The sequence below is a fragment of the Uloborus diversus genome, chromosome 7, assembly GCF_026930045.1.
Source record: "Uloborus diversus isolate 005 chromosome 7, Udiv.v.3.1, whole genome shotgun sequence".
NCBI classification, from domain to species: domain Eukaryota; kingdom Metazoa; phylum Arthropoda; class Arachnida; order Araneae; family Uloboridae; genus Uloborus; species Uloborus diversus.
Genome location: NC_072737.1, coordinates 170,925,515 through 170,949,768, shown reverse-complemented (window position 1 = coordinate 170,949,768; position 24,254 = coordinate 170,925,515). Strand labels below are relative to the sequence as shown.

Below are 24,254 nucleotides of genomic sequence, written 5' to 3'. Positions count from 1 at the left end.
TTATGTTGCCTTTATCCCCTGATTAATAATACGTTTGTCACATTTTAAACTTCCAAGTAAAGATTAGTTCTTAAGTTGATAAGTAGAGAATATTTCAGTGAAAAAAAAAAAAAAAAAAAATAGCGATGACTTACTTGGTAAGCGAATGAGAACACAGGAATGACTACGAAGACTTGAACAGCACTATCTGGCCTTAAATAAAGATTGCAAATTCAATACGGGTTTGTGAATAAAATAATAGATATCAAACTAGATTCATTAAGGTATATGAATTATTATTGATAAAATATAAATATAAATTAAATAGATCGCAAGGCATACATTTACTGGCAACATGAGGAGAAAAAGGTATCCCAAAACTCAAGCACGCTCTAGTTCTATTGTCACTCTATAGGTAAAATCTTAAATCTCATAATAAAAGGTGAGGATTTGTTCTGATGAGTTAAGGGGTTACAGTACCTCAAAAATGATGAAACGATCAAAAATGTTTTTATTGCATATTTCAAAACTAAAAACTATTCTGAACCCAGGGGAAAGTTTCATTGCTTTAGTTCAAATACTTAAAAACTTATGAGTGGTTTTAGGCCATGCTCGCTAAGTGTTCTTATGCAAAAGAAAAACTTCAAATTGCTTTTTCTCGATGATTTGTGTTTTCATGTCATTAGAATCCCTAATGATTTTTTTCTATCAAAGATACAGCTTTAAAGTAATACTTTTTGCAATTGGGATAACATATTTGACAAAACTATGCATTGGATAAGCATTTTATAAATTACTCAAATGTTTAGAGCTTGTTAAACCTTTAAAAACCAATTTTCTTTTTTTTAGCTTTGATTTTTTACATAATTAATCGCAGAAAATTTTCTAATAAACTCATAAGCAAATGAATGCACAGATTTTTAGAGATGATTATAGTAATCGTTTAGCAAAAAACTTTTTTCAAATTAGTGCAAAAATAAAAAAGCCATAGGAATTTTAAAAAATTGAAATTTTTCTCAATTTTTTGAATTTTTTAAAAAAGGACGCAATATTTTTAAACTTTGAAAATAAATTATTGATTACGAAATAAGTATGCATGTTATAGTTTCAAAAAAATATATAATTTACTTAAATTTAAAAAAAAAGTTTGAAACGTACTGTGACCCCTTAAAACAGGCAGGTTTCTTGTACATTTTACAATGTATCGTAAGAGGATATAAAAATTTCGCCAGAGATTCCAAAATATTTTGAAAGACAACATAGTTGGAAACTTATACTTACACAGTTTTAATTTTTCCAGGCACAACTCCCAACACGTAATATTCGTATACGGTGAGAAAAACTGGATATAACATGGCAAAGATTCCCAAGGAACTGAAATAATATTTATTTTAAATCAATATTTTATTCCAATCAAAATTTATGTTCTTACAAGGGGAATTGTCCGAATAAAAAGTTGAGTAACATCACCTCGCATATCTGAGGAAATCCAGCCTTTGAAAGTAACACATGGGTAGGATAAAAATGAAAGCGGATATGGAAATCGTGAACCTTCTATCCAGGTACCAACTGTGACAAAATTCTTTTTCAAAAAGAGAGAGAAACACTGGAAATAATAAACCGCATTAGTTTTATTCAAATCTGATTTACATTTGTTCATTTCCATCATTTAAAAAAGCACAAAACATTCATTTCCAATCGAACGCTTTATTTAGCAACGATTCTTTTGGCCACACCTTGAAAAATCGGATATTTTGTCCCGAGCCTGGCAACTCTATAATTTATATCAAAACGTGTAATAAACAACATTTTTTGCCTAAGAAATCACTCATATATGCGTGATTTTTTCGGGTACAAAATTTCTGCCCACTGTATTTTTTAAATATGACTTTCGAAATAAAATAGACATAATATAATATATTGACCATGGAATAGTCCACCACTTCTTTCTTTTTCAAACTAACACAAAAAAATAAGATGTAAGAGAGCAAAGTTTCAAAAAGTTGCAAAAGTTTCGTCTGCATGCGGCAGGGTATTCCTCTGCAAAGCGCGCGGACAAATACATTTATGCGTGCGCTCGCCAGATTTCTGAAAAGTTCAACCCGGACATCAAAAGTAAAATCCCCCCTCCCCCACCCCACAGACAGTGTTGCAGGCATTCATAAGGGTGAACTTTCTTGGTTGGTTTTTAGAATATTATTTTAGTGGATAGTTTCTTCTCAATGCTATGAATAAATGGCCACTAACTACGAACCGAAACCAGAGGTGAACTAAAACCCATGAAACAAGCAAATAAATTTAAACATTTCATTTCTTACATAAGTAAGTAGAAACTATATGAATGAGGAAAAAAAATTGAAATATATTTTCATATATTTTCTATTGGCCAGAACTTTTCGTTTTTAATCTTGTTGTAAAAATCTTCACAAGCTAATATTTTATTAATTTTTATGTTAATGTTACAAATGACAAATTAACTATCCTAAACAATCCTTCAGTTTCTTATTTTTAGACTTTTTTGGTCATATTTTATCATATTTATCATTTTCCGAGACATTAAGTAAACCGGTCGGTACACCGGAGTTTTGTCTGAAATCCGGGACTGTCCCGGGCAAACCGGGACGTCTGGCAAACCTATATGCGTCCAGAAACATGTTTTACTATGCTCTTTCGTTTGCTGCTTAGCAAAATTTTTTTCATTAATCCACTACCGTATGGTTTCCTGGTAAGTAGAAAAGATAATGTTAAACACGGTTAATAATAACTTTGAATGACTGCAAACAAATTAAGGTTAACTCTTTTTGTTTGCTATTTTTCTTAACACGCTTTTATTAGCTTCACCTGTATGTATGTATCTTGTAACGGAATGTTGCAGCTCAAATTTCGCCCACTTCCTGCGATCGGATTCTTTTGAAATTTGGCACGCGATCTCAGACCCGATGACAATGCAATATTCTATAATCAAATTAATCAATTAACTCTTTTAATTATTAGTTTCCTCCAATTTTAATCAATATTTTGGCATAAGTCCAACAATGTGAAAAAGGAAAAATATAAAAAATACATTAAAAAATGCTCGCAAAAATTTAAAAATATCTACAAAAACCTTTGATTTTTCTGCATCAGACAAAATTTGTTCCAATGTAAATAGAACATGAAATATAATTGTTTTTAACTAATTTCATGCCAAAATTGAGGTGAGCCTTCAATTGGAAATGCATTGCTGATTACACCATTGTTGAACAAAAATTTTATTCAAATGCATCTCAAATTTCCAAAGTAATATAAATATGATTTCCGCAAACATACATCGATGACTCACAGTAACTTCCCATCGGGGTGCCCTTGTCTTAACTTTAAGATATTACCTCGCACTCGTTTTATACATAATTTCGTCGCCTGATAATTCTCCAACATAAGACTAAAAAACATAAAAATAAAATAATAGTTTAAAAAACTAAAAAAAACACGCTTTCGTAGCAAAATGAACTAAAAAGTGAAAAATAATCTTTGGATGAGAGTAGTTGACCAATCACTTAATTTTAATATAATACAAAAAAAGCGTGGGGGACTTCTTATCAGTTGTCTTGAATTTCTTCCATTTGTTGTCCAAGCAAAAATGTAAATAGACAGCACCCCACGCTTTTTTGTATTACATTAAAATTAAGTGATTGGTCAACTACTATCCTCCAAAGATTATTTTTCACTTTTTAGTTCATTTTGCTACGAAAGCGTGTTTTTTTTAGTTTTTTAAACTATTATTTTATTAACAATGATTTTGAACATTAATGATTGAGACAGTAAAAAAAAAAAGCGAGTTGCGTACGTACATCTGTCGTACTGGTCTCCGATGATGATGAGGAAGGTGATACATATTCCGAAACAGGTGAGTAGAATGGAGAGCGCGGCGCACTGCTGAGCCCTTCGGCCGCACATGGAGAGCAGTACATCGTGGTACGTCGTGTCCCCATTCAAATCTGCGCAGTACACCAGGACTAACATCGTACTGATTAAAATCACCATCATCAGCTGGAAAAACAATGGTACCTGCTCTGAGCATTCCATTCGGAGAACAGAAAAAATTATATATTGATATACAGGGTGTCCGAAAAGTCCTTGACATATTTAAAAAATCAATAGAAAACCAACAAATTGTATGAATTTGCGGTTTGCACCATAATACTTCACAGGTTCAAGAGTTTTTATGACATTGAAAAAAAATGAAAAGGGGGGGGGGAGAAGAAAAAAGGCATTTCGCAGCCAGGGTATCAGTATATGCCATGCTTGTAATTTTAAACATGGGAAAACGCAAAAAGGAATGAAAATTACTAAATGAAGAATTACAAGCATAGCATATACTGACACCCTGGCTGCGAAATGCCTTTTTTCTTCTTTCTTCCTCTTTTCTTTTTTTTTCCCCCGATGTCATAAAAACTCTTGAACCTGTATTATGGTGCAAATCGTAAATTCATACGACAATTTGTTGGTTTTCTATGAATTGTTTTAATGTGTCAAGGACTTTTCGGACACCTTGTATAGTTCGGAAATTGATATTGATATACAGTAGGGTAAGGTACCAGTAACAGACAAGCTTAAGACATCGCTCTCAGGTAAACTCAATTTTCTGAGCCTTTTAATGTATTTAGGCTTTTAAAACTATTTTTCTCTCATGCTACTACATCTCATCTAACGTTTGGCTGCTTCTGGATCCTATGAATGAGCTAATTCTATTTTTATTTGCTCAATTTCGAAAAAAGCTCCCCCTCCCCCCGGAACAAACACCAACAATGGGGTCGTTTCCAAAATTTTAAAAGTATTTTTTTCTGAAAGAGCATGCTTAAAAACATAGGATCTGACCATTTTTTAAATAATTTGACTAAGTTTAATATTTTTAAAAAATTACTTAAATCGGTGATCTTTTATTGTTTACATTTCTTGCCGATGACATCACAAATGATGAAATGCCATTCTGTGTAGCCATTCACAGTGCAAAATATTTAATTAGCATCTTTACTCACGTGTATTGCCAACGGTGTGGTTGATAGCAAGCGTAGAGCGCAATTTGAATTCACTGCTGGATTATCATAACGTGGAAACGTAGTAGAAAGATGCGGCAAGGTACATCATTTGTGACGTCATGAAGACCACGCCTTGTTTGAAAATTCGGACATTTTAAAAAATTTAAAAAAAAAACTGTTGGGAAAATGAAAGTTTTTTTCTGGTTCTATGTTATTTTTTTTTTTTTTTTTTGCTCATTCTATCCATTTCAATGACTAAAGGTACTTTTGACTAAGGAAATCACCCCATTCTGATGATACTCAGTAACAGATAGGATGAGGAAAGAATGAGTAATGGACAGAATTCTACTTTTCTCTTCAAAATGTGCTAAAGTTCTTTCATTTTAGATCTAAAACCTTATTAAACTCAAATGAACATGAAATACCGGCTACCACTGCCTTGTAAATACCAACTTGCTCATAAAATTCACTCTGGTGATAACACTAGATGGTCGCATGGTATTCATGGGCCACAGCAACATCAGTTTTCCTGCCTAAAATGGGGTCGTTTTCAAAATTTTAAAAGTATTTTTTTCTGAAAGAGCATGTTTAAAAACATAGAATCTGACCATTTTTTAAATAATTTGACTAAGTTTAATATTAAAAAAAATACTTAAATCGGTGTGCTTTCATTGTTTTACGCCTCTGCCGATGACATCATAAATGATGAAATGCCATTTAGTGTTGCCATTTTCGCAGAACGTAATATTTGATTCGCATCTTTACTCACAGATATTGGCAACGATATGACTGATAGCAAGCGTAGAGCGCAACTTTAATTCGCTTCTATCAATTTCAGTGACTAAAGTACTACTTTTGACTGAAGGAAACAACCCCATTCTTATTATTTAAATTCCAACTTACGTTTGTATGTTACTCGACCCTTGTCTGTTACTAGTACCGATACCCTAGAACCTCATTACTCTGGACTTATGGGGGATCAAGGTCGTCCGAATTAATGAAAGTATGGATTGAACAAAGTAACCTAAAAATTGAATCAAGTTACGTAAACAAACTATAGTACGCTGTAAAAATTGCATTTTTAATTCAAGAGAATGAAATATAAAGCAGCACAAGAGAAAATTAAGTATAGTACGTACACATCAAGTATGCACTAATCCTACAAAAATATTCTTGCGATAACTCGATGTTTATTTTTCAGTGTGTACAACTAAATAGCTGTCCGGATTAAGCGAAGTCCGGTTTAATAGGATCTGGATTAATGAGGGTTTACAGCATATTGACAGAGATATTTCTAAAGCCCCTACAAGCTTTTTTTACGTATTGAAAATTGGACAAGCTTATTTTAACAACACCAATTAGTAGAAATATTTTGATTTAGAAATTCATAAAAATTACACCCTACTCAAAATTGACTCAATGATTGAATGATTATTGGATTAATGTCGATAATTTTGGGTGTTTTGAACTTAGAAATCTAAATTAGAAAACAAAAAGACTCTTTCAATAGTAAAAGTTTTACGCATGTTTCTAATAAGGAAAAATTAAACAGACGGCATATAATTTTTCAGTATTAAAAGCAGTGATGTTCCCATCCATGTTTCTGAGGGTATACCCCCCCCCCCCCCCCATATATGCACATTATGTGTATGGGATCATAAGATGTTGAATTGTTAAGTGTTAAGAAATATAAAGAAATAAAGCTGCGCTTGTGGGAAAATGTGGTTAACATAAATGTATTATTTTTGATTTAGGAGAATTTAAAAAGGCGGTGATAGAGTCTGAATCAAAAATGAAAACTTTTTAAGCTTGAGGGTATACGCTATATGTCAACAAAATCACAAAATGTTGACGGCATATATGGAGTGTTTCCTATGGGAACACCCCTGGTTAAAATTACTTTTAAATAAAAAAAAAACGCCTTCAAAAAAATGCCCAGGAACTGAAAAGCAAAAAATAACTGATTACACTTACATTCTATTTCCTACCCAAACATAGAAATGAAATTTATTTTACAATTCCAGTACAAAAATCAACTAAACACCGAATTATAAACACCGATTTAAATTACTATACGATAAATTATTTTAAATACCTAACTAATTATATACGATCTCTTAATTTTTAATAACCTTTTGAAGTCGGGGCCTCCTATAAACTACATAACGTAACTGAGTAGGTTTAGTTTTAAGGACTAATTTCGCGTATAGTTAAATTAGTGTTCAATTCAGGATTCGGTGGGTTGTCAGATAGGAGGCCCCGACTTCAAAAGGTTATTAAAAATTAAGAGATCGTATATAATTAGTTAGGGATTTAAAATAATTCATCGTATAGTAATTTAATCAGTGTTTATTTTATAATTCGGTGTTTAGTTTAGTTGATTTTTGTACTGGAATTGTAAAATAAATTTCATTTCTATGTTTGGGTAGGAAATAGAATGTAAGTGTAATCAGTTATTTTTTTGCTTTTTAGTTCCTGGGTATTTTTTGAAGGCGGTTTTTTTTTAATTTAAAAGTAATTTATTTTTTGCTTTTTAGTGGTGTAAATAACACGGCGAGCGTCTCGGAGACTTCCGACGACTGTGAAGAAAGGCATTTTCAAATGCGTAACTATGTACAAAAAAAAAATTGTCTTCATCATTTGTTCAACTTTATCGAAGTTTGCTCTCCGAAACCAAGTAAGCAAATGCACGAGTCACAAAAAAAAAATCGCTTTTAAGTTTAAATTTGTAAAATTGTAAATTTTAGAATTATAATATTGTAAATTGTAATTTATGTTTCGCAATTAGTGTCATGTAACTCGTGATAAAAGTCGCATGTTTCTTCACATGGCCCCACTACAGATGAAGATTAAAAATTCCACTAGAATGAATTTTATGTTTGCTTCAGAGAGTCCTTAATTCAAAATTTTCATTATCATTACTCTTAATAATATACAGATGGGGGACAAAATAATATGAACACCTATGAAAAAGTATACCGTATTTCACACCTATAGTACAGCCACGCCACCTGCAACAGAAGTCTGCCACCTGGTAACCGTGAAGAGGAACCTATCAGTGTCTCAACAGTAGTCACAAATGTTGCGTACTTGGTTCTAAATTTCTGTAATAAGTTGAGATGTCAGACCTTAAAGAGTTCCAAAGAGGAATGATTGTTGGGGCGCGTTTAAGTGGACCATCGGTTACGGAAACAGCAAAGCTTTTGGGATGTGCAAGAGGTACGGTGTCAGAGGTTATGACAGCATACACGAAAGAAGGTAAGACGACGTCTTCAAAGCACCACAGTGGCCGAAAGTCAAACCTTGCTGATAGGGATAGAAGAGATTTCAAGCGCATAGTAGCCCGAAAGCGCAAGCAATCCTTATCCGAAATAACATCTGAAATGAACAGCCATCTCCAGGACCCCGTTTCAACAAAAACTGTCAAAATGGAACTTGCTGCGAACATTTATGGCAGAGTGGCAATTCGAAAACCCTTGGTGACAGCAACTAATGCTTTCAAGCGACGCCAATGGTGCAGAGACCACAAAGTCTGGTCCCCACAGATGTGGCAACAGGTAATATGGTCATATGAATCACCATTTACCCTATTTCAGACTACCGGGTGCGTTTATGTCTGGCGAACGCCCTCAGAAGCCTTTAATCCTGAATGCCTCTTGCGACTGTGAAGCATGGGGGTGGCTCAATTGTGGTATGGGGTGCGATATCTTGGCGTGGTCTTGGGCCACTTGTTATTCTGCATGGGCGTGTCAAATCTAATCACTATCTGAGCATTCTAGAGGATCATGTCGATCCGTTTGTCCAGACTGTGTTCCCTTGAGAGCGACCGCTCTTTCAAGACGACAACGCCCCCATACACACTGCCAGATGTGTCCAAGAATGGTTCGAAGAGCATGACAGTGAAGTTGAACATCTCGCCTGGGCCCCTCAGTCTCCGGACTTAAATATTATTGAACATTTATGGGGATATTTAGAGTCCAAACTTCGTTCCCGATTTCCACCTCCATCCGGACTTTCGGAATTAGAGTCCATTCTGCAGGAGGAATGGCTTAATATTCCTTTAAATGTTGTCCATGACCTTTATGCATCCATCCCCCGTCGCATTCAATCTGTTCTTCAATCAAAGGGTGGTCCAACCCCCTATTAATAAAGATTTTTCCTTATTTCACAGGTGTTCATATTATTTTGTCCCCCATCTGTATATTTTTAGTACTTTCTTTAACTATAGGTAAAGAAAGTATAAACCTTTGTTTTATGGGCCTTTGTTTATCAATGGGTTTTATATTTAATCGTTTGGGAGTGAAATTGCATGAAATTTATTGTTTTACCCTTAACTTTTCCTTAAAGAATAAATAGGGTAATTCAAAGATTTGAAACCTAAGTTAGACCACACCTAAACAAAACCACCACTAAACAAGAACAAGCATAAAAACCGGTTCACTAAGTGAGACGATATACTAAGTTAATAAAGTACAAATCGATTTAATTGTGAGTATGATATTCGAAGAGTTCCCTCAATTTCATCAAACCTGAATTTGATTAACATTAGACCGCCGAGGAACTATGCTGTTTGAAACAAAAAAACACTTTTCCTTATCAGTACAGGCGGGCCCGTGCAAGAAATTTTGGAGCCCATCACAAATGACTTTTCCGGACCCCTCTCCATAATGTTTACCCGTATATTTCACGTTAGTTACAAAAATATTGGGCCCCCTCCAGGCTCGTGCCCGGACCAACAGGGGTTCCTCCCCCTCCTTGTGCACGCTCCTGGGTACAGGTGTCTTCGAGTATTTATGTAACATTGTACAAAGAAAAAACAAATCCGACGAGTTCAGAACCTCCTTTTTTTTTGAAGCCTGCTAATTAATATAACCCTAATTTCAAATTGAACTGGCGGCATCGTGAAATAGTAAATCCAGAATATTGGTCAAACTTCAGAAATCATACAGAGTTATAATGTATATTATTAAAGAATATAAATTAAATCGTGGGGGAGGGGTGCTCAGTATTCAATTGCCCCTCAATTGAACACTATATATATTCAAAAATTTTAATATTACATAAAGAACTTTATATTTTAGTGCCTAAATAAAATTATTTATTAGTAAATAAAATATTAAGGTAATTGATTCAACTATTAAAGTAGCGAATTATTTTTTTTTAATTTACTGCTTTGCTACGCAGTAATAAATACATTAATAACACCTATAATAAAAAAATTACCATGCGGCGCAGCGTTGAGAAAATTAATCATCCATGTGCCGCGAGAATTTAATATCGTTCAAGAGAAAGCCAAAAGCTTAGGTGTGAAAATACACCGATCACAGCAACAGCACGTGACCATGACGTATGAAATTTAAAGATTTTTGGATTTCTCCGGAACCTCTAATCAGATCCAGACCAAATTACAATGGGACCATCTGGGAAGTATACCCTTCCAAACAAAAAAAAAAAAAAAAAATCAAATCGGTCCAGTAGTGTTGAAATAATTCGAAAACACACATAAAAAGCCGCAATACGAAATCATAACCTCCTTTTTTGAAGTCGGTTAAAAAGCGCTTTTTGTAAGAAAATATAAGGATTAAACTACATTTTAACAGGGGGAAAAAAATCAAATTTTCCTTTTTTTTTCGCCAATTAAAAGGGTAACTTTTTTTTTTGTGACTCACTGCACATTTGTTTTGCATACCCCATGAAGTGAAATCAATCTTTAAGCTTACCACTTGTAGAAGGGCAGCAAAATAGACGCCTCCAGCCTTATCATAGGCAAATGGATAATTGAGAACACCGGCCCCTAATGCGGCATTTACCAAGAGAAAGGAGGCGACAGGCCAGCTGGTACCTGAAAGTAAAAATGTGATGAGTATCATCTTCACTTTAGATCTTCAAAGCATTTAACAGACAAATTGTGAAAAAAAAAAAAAAAAAATCAAATTAATTTGAATTTTGTCATCTTGAATTCAAATTATGTTTTTCGCAATCACGAGTGTGTTTGTATATGTAAGCGTGTGTGTTTGTGTGTGGGGGGTATGTGTGTGTGTGTAGGCATGTGTGTTTGTGTCTGTGTGCAGGCATGAGTGTGTGGGTAGTTGTGTGTATGTGAGTGTGTAAGTGTGTAGGGTGTGTGAGTGTGTAGGGTGTGTGTGTTTGTGTATGTGTGTATGTATGTATGTGTGTAGGTGTATATATGTATATGTGTGTAGGTGCGTGTATGTATGTGTGTAAGTGAAGGATATTGACGAACCTGGAGACGGTTTTCGCTATAGGTGCAGCACCGTGAGTACCCGGTCGACGGTGATGCTGCGGAGGATGCTGGTGGGAAAATTCAAAGGAGCGTCAAAAACAGTCAAATGAAAGCAATAAGCAATCGTGATTGCTCAAAAAAAAAAAAAGGAGCAAGAATGGGGTCGTTTCGAAAATTTTAAAAGTATTTTTTTCCGAAAGAGCCATGCTTAAAAAACATAGGATCTGACCATTTTTTAAATAATTTGACCAAGTGTAATATTAAAAAAAATATATTTTAATTGGTGCGCTTGCATTGTTTTCGCTTCTGCCGATGGAATCACAAATGATGAAATGCCATTCACAGAGCGCAGCATTTAATTCGATTCTTTGCTCAAATGTGTTGGCAACGATAGGGTTGATAGCAAGCGTAGAGCGCAATATTTAATTCGCTTCTTTATTATCATAACGTAGAAACGCGGTAGACAGATGCGCCAAAGTGCATCATTTGTGACGTCATGAAGGCCACGCCTTATTTTCAAAATCGAACATTTTAAAAAATTAAAAATAAAGAGTTGGGAAAATAAAAGTTTTTTCTCGCATTTTGTTATTATTATTATTTTCTTATTCTATCAAATTTAGTGACTAAAAGAAGTACTTTTGACTGAAGGAAAGAACCCCATCATTGGAGCTATGTATCTTATCCGAGCGGATACAGGGGGAGGGTCAGGGGGTTATGACCACCCCTAAACTGTCGAAACCATTATATATCCACACTGTTTTCAAACAATGTGAATAAAATGTATAAACGATTGCAGTAATCTTTTTAATTCATTTAAAAAATAAGTAAACATTTGAAATACCATTTCTTTTCATTGTTTATGAAATTAACTAGTGGCACCCGCACGGCTTTGCCCGTAGTAGAAAATGAAAAGGTTATTTGGTTCGCCGGCATATTTACAAATAACGGATGATGAATTTCTCGCCAATTTGCTATGTTCTCGCCAGTTTACTATGCTTGCCCATGTTGCGGTTCCACGTTATAATCATTTGTTAATTTACTCGCCCACGTTGTGATAATTCGCTCAGTGAAAAGTTCTTAAAATTGGAATAGAAAAAGAACAAAATCGAATTTTCGAAAAATCGCCTCGAGATGCACACCCTCATGCTATAAACTAATTCTATGTCAAATTTCATGAAAATCGGCCGAACAGTCTAGGTGCTATGCGCGTCACAGAGATCCGGACGGAGAGACTTTCAGCTTTATTATTAGTAAAGATTAGCAACGTTTTTGCTCTATTAGGTGCATTATTCCTGGCTTTTTTGGTGCTGCTTTTTATTCAGCAGTTTCAGATATTTTTTGCACCCAAAACCGTAGGTTCGTTCGTAGGGGAGAAGAGGGAGGGGTCATTCCTCAGCATGACCCTCCCTTCCCCCTTAAAATAGCAGTCTGTACCCGCCTCTGCTTCTTGTGGGACGTTGTACGGCAGGAGTAAACTAAAAAAAGAAACGACATAAAAAGTGTACTAAGTATATTGTAAATACCTGCTACTGCCGATGCGCATGTGCAGCGCTTTGTTTATATAAACTCGTTTAACAATTAATCTGCTACCATCGCACTCGGCTCTTAACCAAAGGTTGGTGGTTCGTGGTTCTTTCCAGAAATTGTATTTTTTTTTTTTTTTGAATTTTTAAATGCTTCTAGGTGGTCCTAGAAGGACCACCTAGAAGCATTTAAAAATTCTAGGTGGTCCTAGAAGGACCACCTAGAAGTATTTAAGTATTGTCCTTCTGACTCCAGATCAGAAGGTTGCGTGTTCATATCACGTCTGGGTCACCAATTTGTCGATGTTTGTCGAAAGTATTGTTTTGATCAACGAACTATTTATCAGAAGGTTGCATTATATAAAATCACTTGTGGTACCCGCACGGCTTTGCTCGTAATAGAAAAATTAAAAGGTCTTTTGGTTCGCCTGCATATTTACAAATAATGTATAGTGAGTTTTCTCGCCAATTGGCTTAAGCTCATGTTACGGTTCCACGTTATGATAATTTTGTAATTTACTCGTCCATCTTATGATAATTTTGTTCTCAAAATTGGAATAGAAAAAGAACCACATCGAATTTTCAAAAAATCGCTTCGAGGTGCACACCTTCATGCAACAAATTAACTTTGTGCCAAATTTCATGAAAATAGGCCGAACAGTCTAGGCACTAAGCGCGTCAGAGATCCTGACAGACGGAGAGAGATCCGGACAGAGAGACTTTCAGCTTTATTATTAGTAAAGATTAACCGCAGAAACGTTAAACATAAATATATACATTTATTTACGTTAATAAATTATAAAACATGCAGCACCTTTTAAACCTTTTTGTTAAATTTTTTATTTCTGAAATTATAAATTGAAAAATTTTAAAGTTATAATTTTTCTTTTCTTCTTGCAAAACATAAATCATACAGCGAAGCCTTGCTGTATTTAACTCGACGGAAGGTTTTCCTGTCCGCTACAGTCCTATCTATTTGAGAATTAGTATATACGTATAATTTAAACCTATACAAATTATTTCATGACAAAAATTTAAAAAAAAATTCCAAATTTTGTAATTTAATTAAAGATATACATTATTTTTCTTAAAAAATAATGATGTACTAATTCACAACTCCAACGAACTATAGGGGGCACTGCAGTCACTGTCTAATGGCGGACGAAAAAACTAAAACAAACGCACGTGGTAACGAAGAAAATGCTAATAAGCCTAGTAAATTTTGTTCGTATGCATGATTTTTTCGCTTTATCCTTTTCAAATTAATTTTCAAAGTCTTGTTGATATTCTGGCCCACGTAGAAAGAAACGAGAATTCAAGAAGCATTACTAAACGTCAAACATTAAAGCAAACTACGTAGTTCGTAACCATTTCCACGATGTTGAATTCGATATTTATCAATTCTTGATAAAACTAAATAATAATTGTGGCCTGACAAGAATAAAAATTTATGCTAGAAAATTTAATATGACATTACTAATTATTATCAAAAGAAGATGATACTTCTTTGCCTTGCTTGGCTACCGCTTATTGTTTTGCATTTGTAGTTGAGTTATTTCTCTCAAATTCCCGAATCGGTTAATTTAAAATTTTTTGTTTCGAAGTTTCTAATTTCTGAGTTACGATTTAATAATGTCATATTATGCAAATCATCAACAAAATTCTCACGGATATATGGTAGTAGTTTTCTTTTCAGTTGATTGACCATTATTTCTTTTTACCTATCGAATTCTGTAATCTTACTACCATTTTATTCCACTCATGATAAAAATTAAAAATGGTTTAACTAAAAACGCGAAATCTCACCAAGGTTACTTTGCTTGCACAATACTAAAACTATAACCCTAAACAAATTTGATGAAACCTTTCAGCTGAGAATAAAAGGAATAAAGTAAATTCTTTCGCGGTTAAACATTTTTCATTTTGTTCTACGATAATATATTCAAGAAAATATTTTGCATACCGTCCATTCCAACTGAATGCTGCTGTAAAATATGGTTAGTTAAATTAATTTAAGATTTAAAAAAAAACCATATTCTTACAAGTTCATACAAAACAATAAAATTTTTTACCTTGTATAACGTTATCCGAGTTTCTTAATCCAGAGTTTTCGCTTTAACCATTTCTCAATCAACTCACATTTTAGAAGGAAATAAGAAAGCTAACATTATTCTGAGAAGCTCGAGAATACTACTAAGGGACGAAACAATTTCTGTAGCTGAAAGCTACAGAAATCGAACTAAGACACATCGATTGCGTTAATAAATACTCAGAACAAACTGACTGCGTTTACGTCAACAGACACACATGGAACGCAACGTGGCAATGTTTTAGTTTTCCCGACAGTTTTATAAATCACCGCAAGGTAGCGTATTCGAGCGCTGGAGTTGCGAATGGTGAATGCTCATTGCTGTTCTTGGTATTAAAACTTTCCTTTTGAAAACATTAATATTTGGAAATGGGGTGGTTTCCTTTAGTCAAAAGTACTACTTTTTAGTCATTGAAATGGATAGAATGAGCAAAAAAAATACATGGACCCAGAAAATACTTTCATTTTCGCAACAGTTTTTTTTTAAAATTAATATTTTAAACTGTCCGATTTTGAAAACAAGGCGTGGTCTTTATGACGTCACAAATGATGCATTTTGGCGCATCTTTCTACCACGGTTCCACGTTATGATAATCAAGCAGCGAAATAAAATTGCGCTCTGCGCTTGCTATCAATCCTATCGTTGCCAATACACGTGAGTAAAGATGCGAACTAAATATTTTGTTCTGTGAATGGCAACAATGAATGGCATTTCATCATTTGTGATGTCACACGACAGAAGTGTAAACAATGAAAGCGCAGAGATTTAAGTAATTTTTTAAAAATATTAAACTTAAACAAATTTTTTAAAAAATGGTCAGATCCTATGTTTTTAAGCATGCTCTTTCAGAAAAGAATACTTTTAAAATTTTTGAAACGACCCCATTACCGAAATGGAGAGCCCAACAGTTTGACAAGCTATTTCCCCCCCCCCCCCGTTTTCAAAACAAATATAATATTTTTTTTTTTCACGTATGAGAGAAATATTGTTTTGATAAAAACTGTCTTACCGTGGACAAGACATTTGAAAATAAAATTAAAAAAAAAAAAAAAACAGCATAATATGTTGTACCTAAACTACTGGATATTTGACCAATAAAAAATACTTTCATGCAGACGGTTTATGTTTAACATGGGATGTACCCTCAGTTCCTTGAACTCGCCAACTATTTTAGAATGTCACAGCGCATCGTATTTTCAGCTGACTAATAAACAGCCAGCATTAAGGCGGGGGGAGGAGGATTTTCAATGCAGCTTGCTAACTGGTAGATATTTTTAATTTAGATTTTTTTTTCTTTTAGTAGAATTAATGGTTTTTGCGTTTGGTATGCAATTAGGGAATTTTGTTTTAATTCGATATTCAAATCACTTACCTTGTACTGTTGAGTTCTTTAACTAAATTTCTGACGAGTGGGGGGTATTTTTCAGGGGGGGTTTTAAGGAGCCAAATGATTTAAGAGTTGACATAAGATATTTATCGTGATCAAAGCAGGAAATTTCTATTCAAGAACCTTTTACTTCCTTCAAAGCACAAGAAAGAAAATGTTGGATTTTTTTAAAGTAAAATCAAAGCAGGCGTAAAAGTTTATATGATGCGTAGCTTAAATGAATTATACACATTGTCTATTACGACATGAATGGGGTGGTTTCCTTCAGTCAAAAGTACTACTTTTAGTCATTGATATGGATAGAATGAGCAAAAAAATAATAATATGGACCCAGAAAATACTTTCATTTTCCCAACAGTTTTTTTTTTTAAATAAATTTTTTTTAAATGTCCGATTTTGCAAACAAGGCGTGGTCTTCATGACGTCACAAATGATGCACTTTGCTGCATCTTTCTACGACGTTTCCACTTTATGATAATCAAGAAGCGAATTACACGCGAGTAAAGATGCGAATTAAATATTTTGCACTGTGAATGGCGTCAATGAATGGCATTTCATCATTTGTGATGTCAACAGCAGAAGTCGTAAACAATGAAAGAGCTCGATTTAAGTATTTTTTTAAAAATATTAAACTTAAACAAATCATTTAAAAATGGTCAGATCCTATGTTTTTAAGCATGTTCTTTCAGAAAAAAAAAATACTTTTAAAATTTTGGAAACGACCCCATTGTCAGATCACATTTATTATAATCCCGCCTGAAATCTTACGTTTTTTCCTACAACACGCATATTGTAGGGAAAAACATATTTACAGACTACAGCAGACCCTCGCGGTTATATTTTACGCGGTTTCGATTATGCGCGGTTTAAGATTTGACACCTTTATTTTAATTCACGCAGAGGAGTTTTGATTTTACGCGGATGCGGCATTGCAAACAGATGATATTTTCCCCTCTTTCAAAATCCAAACTCCTCAGATTGAAGATTACGCGTAATCACCTGCATTTTGGCGAGCTAATAATCGAGCTTGGGCCACTGGAACATTTTATGCGATTGGTTCCAGAGCTCTTTCCTGGTGGATCTTTCAATTGTAGAGGTTATTTTTCAGGGTGGCGACAGGAACTGTGAAAAAAAAGTTGCCTGACTTTTCCCTGATTTCGTTCACCAAATTTCCCTTATTTACGTTGCCAATGATAATGGTTTCCATTCTTTGCTCTACTTGAAATCCATTGTATGTTTGTATAAAATGCAGTATTTTCAACGTTTTAAGTTGCGGAAAGTTGATGAACTAAAAATACATTTAAAAGAAAATGCTACTTTAAAAAAAAGTCAATTTTTTGGGGGGAAAAAAACTACAAAACATTAAATAAATTTTTCTACATGGAAAATACTTAACTTCCAGAAACTACTTAGCATAAGAATTTTAAGAAACTATTAAAATTACTCTTAAAAAAAACATATGTGAATTTATGGTATAACTAAAAAGTAATTGAAAATATTTTGAACTAAATTTTCAAACAGTATAATACTTGTTGCAAGAATAATAAGTAATAGTGAAAGAATAGAAGTAATGTAGTTATTCTCATATAATTAATTGACATATTTATGCAAAACAGATGAAACCTTTTGACATCCATTCATAGGGAGCTTTTCTCTAATCAAGAATGTAGGTTTTAAAGAATAAATACAGCATTTTAACAATAAAAAAAATAAATAAAGATATTTACACAAGTACACACGTTAACTCTATTTCCAATGATTAAATATGTAACGAAAAAAATCTTAGATTGCTTTTGTAACAAACAACTTCGAAAAGCAAGAAAAAAAAACAATTAGTTAATTTCAAAATATATAAAAGAAGAATACAACTTGGTTATAAAATAAAAGAATCATTTAAGTCTGAAGAAAAGAAAACCTTTATAATCTGCGGCGACATCAAATAGTATAACGGTAAAAAACAAAGTTTTTTTGATTGAAAGTTTAATTTTATCAATTAAATTAAAAACGCGAAGAAGTAATAACTTTTAAGTATTTATCAGTATTAATTCAAAAACCAAAGATTTCTTCTTGAAGTCGTGATTACAGTAAGCTAATCACTTCAAGACAATGGAATAAAGGCAAAGGAGTTAAGGCATTAATGAAGGCTTCCTCTTTGCCTGTATGGCTATTTATTTTACGTCACATTGAAAGCATGAAAGGAAATTTCAAGCTAGGTAAAATAAACCAAAAATGTGTAGGGAATTAGGATACTTAATTTTGTAAAGCAAAAAAAAAAAAAAATCGTAAAATTAATTTTTCCTGATTTTTTGTTATTTTTTCGAAATTTCCAGATATTTCCCCGACTTTTCCCTGATCTCCCTGATTTCCCTAATCTGTCGCCACCCTGTTTTTATATGCTTTTTTGCGCTAAAAATTATAAAATAAAATACGTATATGTTTTTTTGATTAAAACACGAAAAAGTTGTAGTTGATTTTTATGTCTTTCTATTGTATAGTAACTCTAAAGCAACCAATAAAATTTCAATTAAAAATTGGGAGAAGAAAGACGGTATAGTAAAAGCTATTCGCAAAAATCGGTACACCGCTTATTTCTTTTTCTCGCCAATTTTCAATTTAAATTTTATTGGTTGCTTTAGAATTACTATAAATTTTAAGATAGATTTTAGATAAGAAGTTCAACTGCAACGTTTTCGTGTTTTAATCAAAACACCACATACGTATTTTATTTCATACTTTTTAGCGAAAACCAAGCTTATAAAAATAATCTTTACAATTGAAAATTTTTTTTTATATATTTTATTTTAAAATATTTTTTGTTTTTAAAATTTATTTGAGTTGAAAATTTTGAAAGTTCCTGCATATTTTCTTGTTACCTATCCTTATTTTAAAAAAAAGAAAGAAAAAACGATATGGACTTTTATTTTAATCTAAATGTATGTATATGTTGTGCATAAAGAGAGAATACCTTTTTTTTTAGAATTGCTGGTTTGTATGCTCGAATCTAAAAGCAGTTTTGTTCATAGTGAAAAAAGAAAGCTTTTAAAAACGCCCACAAATATATGCTTCCTTTAGTTCTGCCTTGAAACTGATTTGTCAAATTGATTTACAATCCATTTATTGGTTAAGGCAAATATTAAAAAGCGGAAGTATTTTAAATTTATAATTACTATTATTTTTCCTTGTTTCAGGCAACAATTAAAAACCGGAAGCAAAACGCAGGATTATGACATATAATGTAACCTAAGAAAGTCTTTAATAATGAAATCGGATTTTCAACATTATATTTGAATACTTATTAAATTTCAATAAAAACCGGCCGGTTGTTATCAGTTAAGATTTTGAAATTTTAGTTTTTTTTTGTAAACTTTTTTTTGTTAACTGTCACGAACTACCGAAACTTCACGCCCTCCCCTCTCCCCTCCTTCAAAACGTGACATCATTTGTAAACGCCTTAATTGATCTATATTGCCAATTGATGATTTGTTAATTTTTCTACCTTTAGTTTGTCAATTACGCAAAACGCAGAAACGAATCCTTCAACAAACATAAAAAAAATGAAATGCCATCAAAGAGCTTAATTGAAAAGTATAATTATTTGTTTACTTGTGATGAAAAAACCCCGCAATTTAAAAAAATCCTGATATCTTTTACGACTGAATTGAGAAAAAACCGACGTTTAATTACTCCTATTAGTAAACACTTTGTGGATAAAAAGGCGTAGTTCTAAAGAAGTCACAAAGGTCAAGATCGAGTTGATCGGGCAGGCAATAAAAATGAAGGCCACTTCAACACTCTCTTGAATTTAAGAATAGATGTGAGAGATGTTGCTGTGAAGGAGTATATACTTGCTGGAAAGTGGCGGAAATTCTCTGTAAACCTGTAAAGTCGACCACCTTTGTAAGTTGACCACCTGTCTATGTTGACCCCTTTTGTCAGGAACGGAATAAGTCCTATCTTATATAATGAAGGAAAACCTCTGTAACTTGACCACCTGTCTATCTTGACCAGTAATGAACACCAAATTTGGTTTGCAGTATTGTAAAAAACCCTTTGTAAGTTGACCACTTGGTTTTTTTTTTTTTTTTTAATTTTACTTAGCAAATCATTTTTTAAATTATTTTTTTAATAGCTTTCCAAGAATATTTTTGATGCCAGACCAACATTTTACCAACTTAATGAAACAGCAGCATAACTAAACCTCCTTGTGAGTTTAACCACATGGGAAAAAAACTAAGAACCCTTTTATTCTCCGAACTTGTTTTTCTTTTGTTCTTCTATTTGAGATTACCTTTTGTACTCTCTGTTCAATGAAAACATGTGTCAGTAGAAAAGTACAAAGTGTTTTTTTTCCAGTTGCAATATTTTGTGGCAATAATGGAATTGTGCTTAAGAGTAAAGTTACTTCCATTGCAGTATTTCTGGTGCAAGTGATTAAGAGATAGTGCATTTTTATTTTCAACTGCCTTTTTGAACTATGAGAGTCCAACTTGTTGCTCTTTGTGTTGTTTTACATAAAATGGCTCCAAAAAGAAAGTTAGTTGCACTTGAGATTGATAAAAAGTATGAAATATTAAAATTGAAAAGGGAGAAATCCAGAGAAAATTAGCTGGTACACATATGGAATTTCCAAAACTAGTCTAATAAGTGCACCAAACTTCAATAAGGAGTTATTTTGTTGATAAGTAGATCATCATGGCGTTATAAATCTATATGAAAAAAAAAATAAAGCAAAAAATTTGTAATTTTTTGTTAGCTATGCATTTTTATTATTAATATCAAATGAGTAACTTTTCATAAACAATGAGACTTTTTTTTTTTGACCAATTTACTGAAATTTTAAATTTGCATGACACATTATACGTCATTCTGGGAAAATAATCTCTAAAAATATTTTAATAACATTTTAAATTATTGTTTCAAAGTAATGCTAAACAATGAGAGTTGAACAAAAAGAGTAAGTGTCAATTAGTCAAAAAATGAATACACGGTGCAAGAAATGACAAAAAAAAAAAAAAAATAAATATAATTCCCTTTATAAGTTGACCACCAAAGTATTGCACCGCAAGCGGTCAACTTACACAGGTTTCACTTACTAGGTGTTCCCAAAGTGGGTGCCGCGGCTCCCTGGGGTACCCTGCAGAGAAGCAAACGGTGCCACAAAGTGCTCATATCCTCATATACAGGGTGTTCCGTTTTAACCTGCAAGACCTTTATTTTCGCAACCTTAGTCCTAGACTAGCTACGTCGCCCGGCTTTGCACGGTCCACCTCAAAAATAAAAGTTATGATCAGTGACGCGTGTTCAACAATCAAGCTTTAAAAAAAAAAAAAGTCAAAATTCAAATTAATTTTTCTTATCTTGAATTCAAGTTATGTTTTTCGCAATCACGAGTGTGTAATTTAGGCGTGTGTTTGTGTGTGGGGGTTATGTGTGTGTGTAGGGGGTATGTGTATGTGTTTGTAGGCATGTGTATTTGTGTCTGTGTGCTGGCATGAATGTGTGGGTAGTTGTGTGTATGTATGTGTAGGTGCCTGTATGTATGCGTGTGTAGGTGTATGTGTGTGTGTATGTGTTTGTGTGTGTGTGTGTGTGTGTAGTTGTGTATGTATGCGCGTGTGTTTAGGACATGGATACAACCTGGAGACGGCTTTCGCTATAGGAGCAGCATCGTGAGGAGCCGGTCGACGGTGATGGAGCGGAGGGTGGCGGTGGAAAAATAAAATGATAGGACGCCAAAAACAGTCAAATGAAAGCAATAAGCAATCGTGATTGCTCAAAAAAAAAAAAAAAAAAACAGTAAAATTCTGCGGCAGATTTCGAAAAAAAAACCAAAAAGTAAACATTTTTAATCCTCCGATTACAGCAGAAGCCTTTAAAACAAAACCCAGAATTTTATTTGCTCATATTCGTGACGAAAAATGGCAACAGATCTTTCGTCTCAAATGAATTTCTTCACCGCTATAAATTAAAGCATAAAATTATTTAGAATAAAATTATTTTTCCCTTTTTAGAGCAATTTTGAAGTCGGTTCTATTTTTTTTTTTTTTTCAAAAATTTTTTTTGGCAATTTTAATGTGATTCAATTGTTTATTCTCTAAATATCACCAACAGTGGCCGAATTGAAACCAAAGTTAAAATTTAAAAGAAAAAAAATCACCAAATTTGTCGCCAAGTTGGCGACAAAACTTGGTGACCAAAACACTGGCGATATATCGCCAAGTGTCCAACAAATTATTACACCACTTGAGTTTACATCGCAATTAACAATGATTCCCCCCAAAAAGGGGCAAAAGACCCCTTTAGAAACACCCGAATACAACCAAAAGAGGAGGTGCACAACTAGATCCCACTAGGAGTCTACGTACCAAATTTCAACCTTCTAGGACTTACCGTTTTTGAGTTATACGAGATACATGCACACATAAGCACATACGTACATACGGACGTCACGAGAAAATTCGTTGTAATTTCCTCGGGGGTCGTCAAAATGAAAATTTCGGGTGTCTGTAGGTTCCTAGGCATATATCCACGTGTGGTCGGGTCGAAAAAAAAAACTCAACATTCATTCGGGGGTGAGAAAATGTGAAATTAAGGCCGATTCCTGAGTGAAATTTTTTTCGCGAATACTTCCTTTTTTGTAAAATGAAGTAAAAACGCTTGAACCTAAGACTTCATCTCAAACAGCAAGCGCATGTTAAAATTCTGCCATTACAATATTATTTTCGCGAATCCCCTTTATAACTCTCGCGAACCCCCAGGGGTTCGCGAACCACCGGTTGGGAACCGATGCTCTAAGAGAATGTCAACAAAAAATGAAATCGAACACAATAAATGCAAGGATTTAAGAAGAAAAATTGACCCAAGGCTCAATCAAGGACATTCTTAGGAACACGAATCGTTATACGCATTCACCTGCAGAAGTATAAAGAAAATATGACAGGTCCGTTACGTAATGTAAGTAGCGGAATATCGAAGGCATTACGTAAGTAATTATAACTCGATCCTAAAAGCGAACAGACTATAAGTTTCAGTTTTGCGCTGAAAATCCGCAGCCACTGGGTCAAAGCAAATATTGCGGTGTTCGATTACTTGGATCTCATTACCGATTAATAATGCATAAGCGCTTCTTGTTTGAACTTCGGGCTAAGTCTGCTTCCGGTGTTCAGGAGGAAAAATTTCGAAAGGTCTGTTGTAGTTTTTGTGTGAAATAAACAAGTGATGGAAAAAGAAATAATGATGTTTTGGACAATGATTTTAAAGTATGGTTATTTAATTCAGTCAAAAGTACTACTTTTAGTCACTGAAATGGATATAGAATGAGTAAAAAAAATAACATGGTCCCAGGGGTGCCCACAGAGGGGGATTATGGCGCAAGTTGCGCCATCAAAATTTGGGGGGGGGGGGATTTTTTTTCCAGAACCTTTTTTTCTTTCGAACATGAAAATTTTGAATTTTGGAAAGAAAAAGTATTTAAACTTATTCAACAAGAAATAGATGCATTAATAATGCTTTTTCACGTACTCTTCAGGGCCGTCGCCAAGAGGAGTGGGGTGCTACACCCCCCAGTTTTTCAGAAGTGGGGTCGCCAATTTCATTTTAGCGATGAAAACGAACGAAGAGAAAGGGAAACTCTTCGTTGTTTTAAAAAATTGAAATAGTAATTATAAATGAATAATTGAAATAATAGTGACAAAAAATATTTTTTCTGTAAAATTTGAATAGAAAATGTAATCTTTTAAAATACAATTTAGGGACATCCATCATTCTCCTTTATTAAGAATATCTAAGTAAGGGCCGTGGCTAATGTACGCTTCAAACATTTTTATTAACGCCAAAAAAAAAAAAAAAGTATTCAGTAGAGTACACGCTTCACTAGGCCGCAGAGTGGGTATGCCTGCCTAGTCGGAAACTATGGGCTCGACTCAAATTAAAGTATTGTGCATAGAGTAAAATTAGCATAATGGGAGGGAGGAAAGGCGACAAAACTAACATGGTACACGCCTTGTCTCTCGG

At 33.6% G+C, this 24,254-nt stretch overlaps 1 protein-coding gene across 2 annotated transcripts in view; it reads right to left on the bottom strand.

The window, feature by feature from the left end:
• Positions 1-24,254, bottom strand: part of LOC129226586 (sodium-coupled neutral amino acid transporter 7-like) — a 223,491-nt gene that overhangs the window by 22,422 nt on the left and 176,815 nt on the right. For both annotated transcript variants that reach the window (XM_054861209.1, XM_054861208.1), the window contains exons 2-6: positions 10,718-10,839; positions 3,810-4,008; positions 1,450-1,585; positions 1,261-1,353; positions 135-192 (exon numbers count right to left, since the gene is read on the bottom strand). In XM_054861209.1, coding sequence (XP_054717184.1) covers positions 135-192; positions 1,261-1,353; positions 1,450-1,585; positions 3,810-4,008; positions 10,718-10,839 — 608 coding nt within the window. The remainder of the gene's footprint in view (positions 1-134; positions 193-1,260; positions 1,354-1,449; positions 1,586-3,809; positions 4,009-10,717; positions 10,840-24,254) is intronic.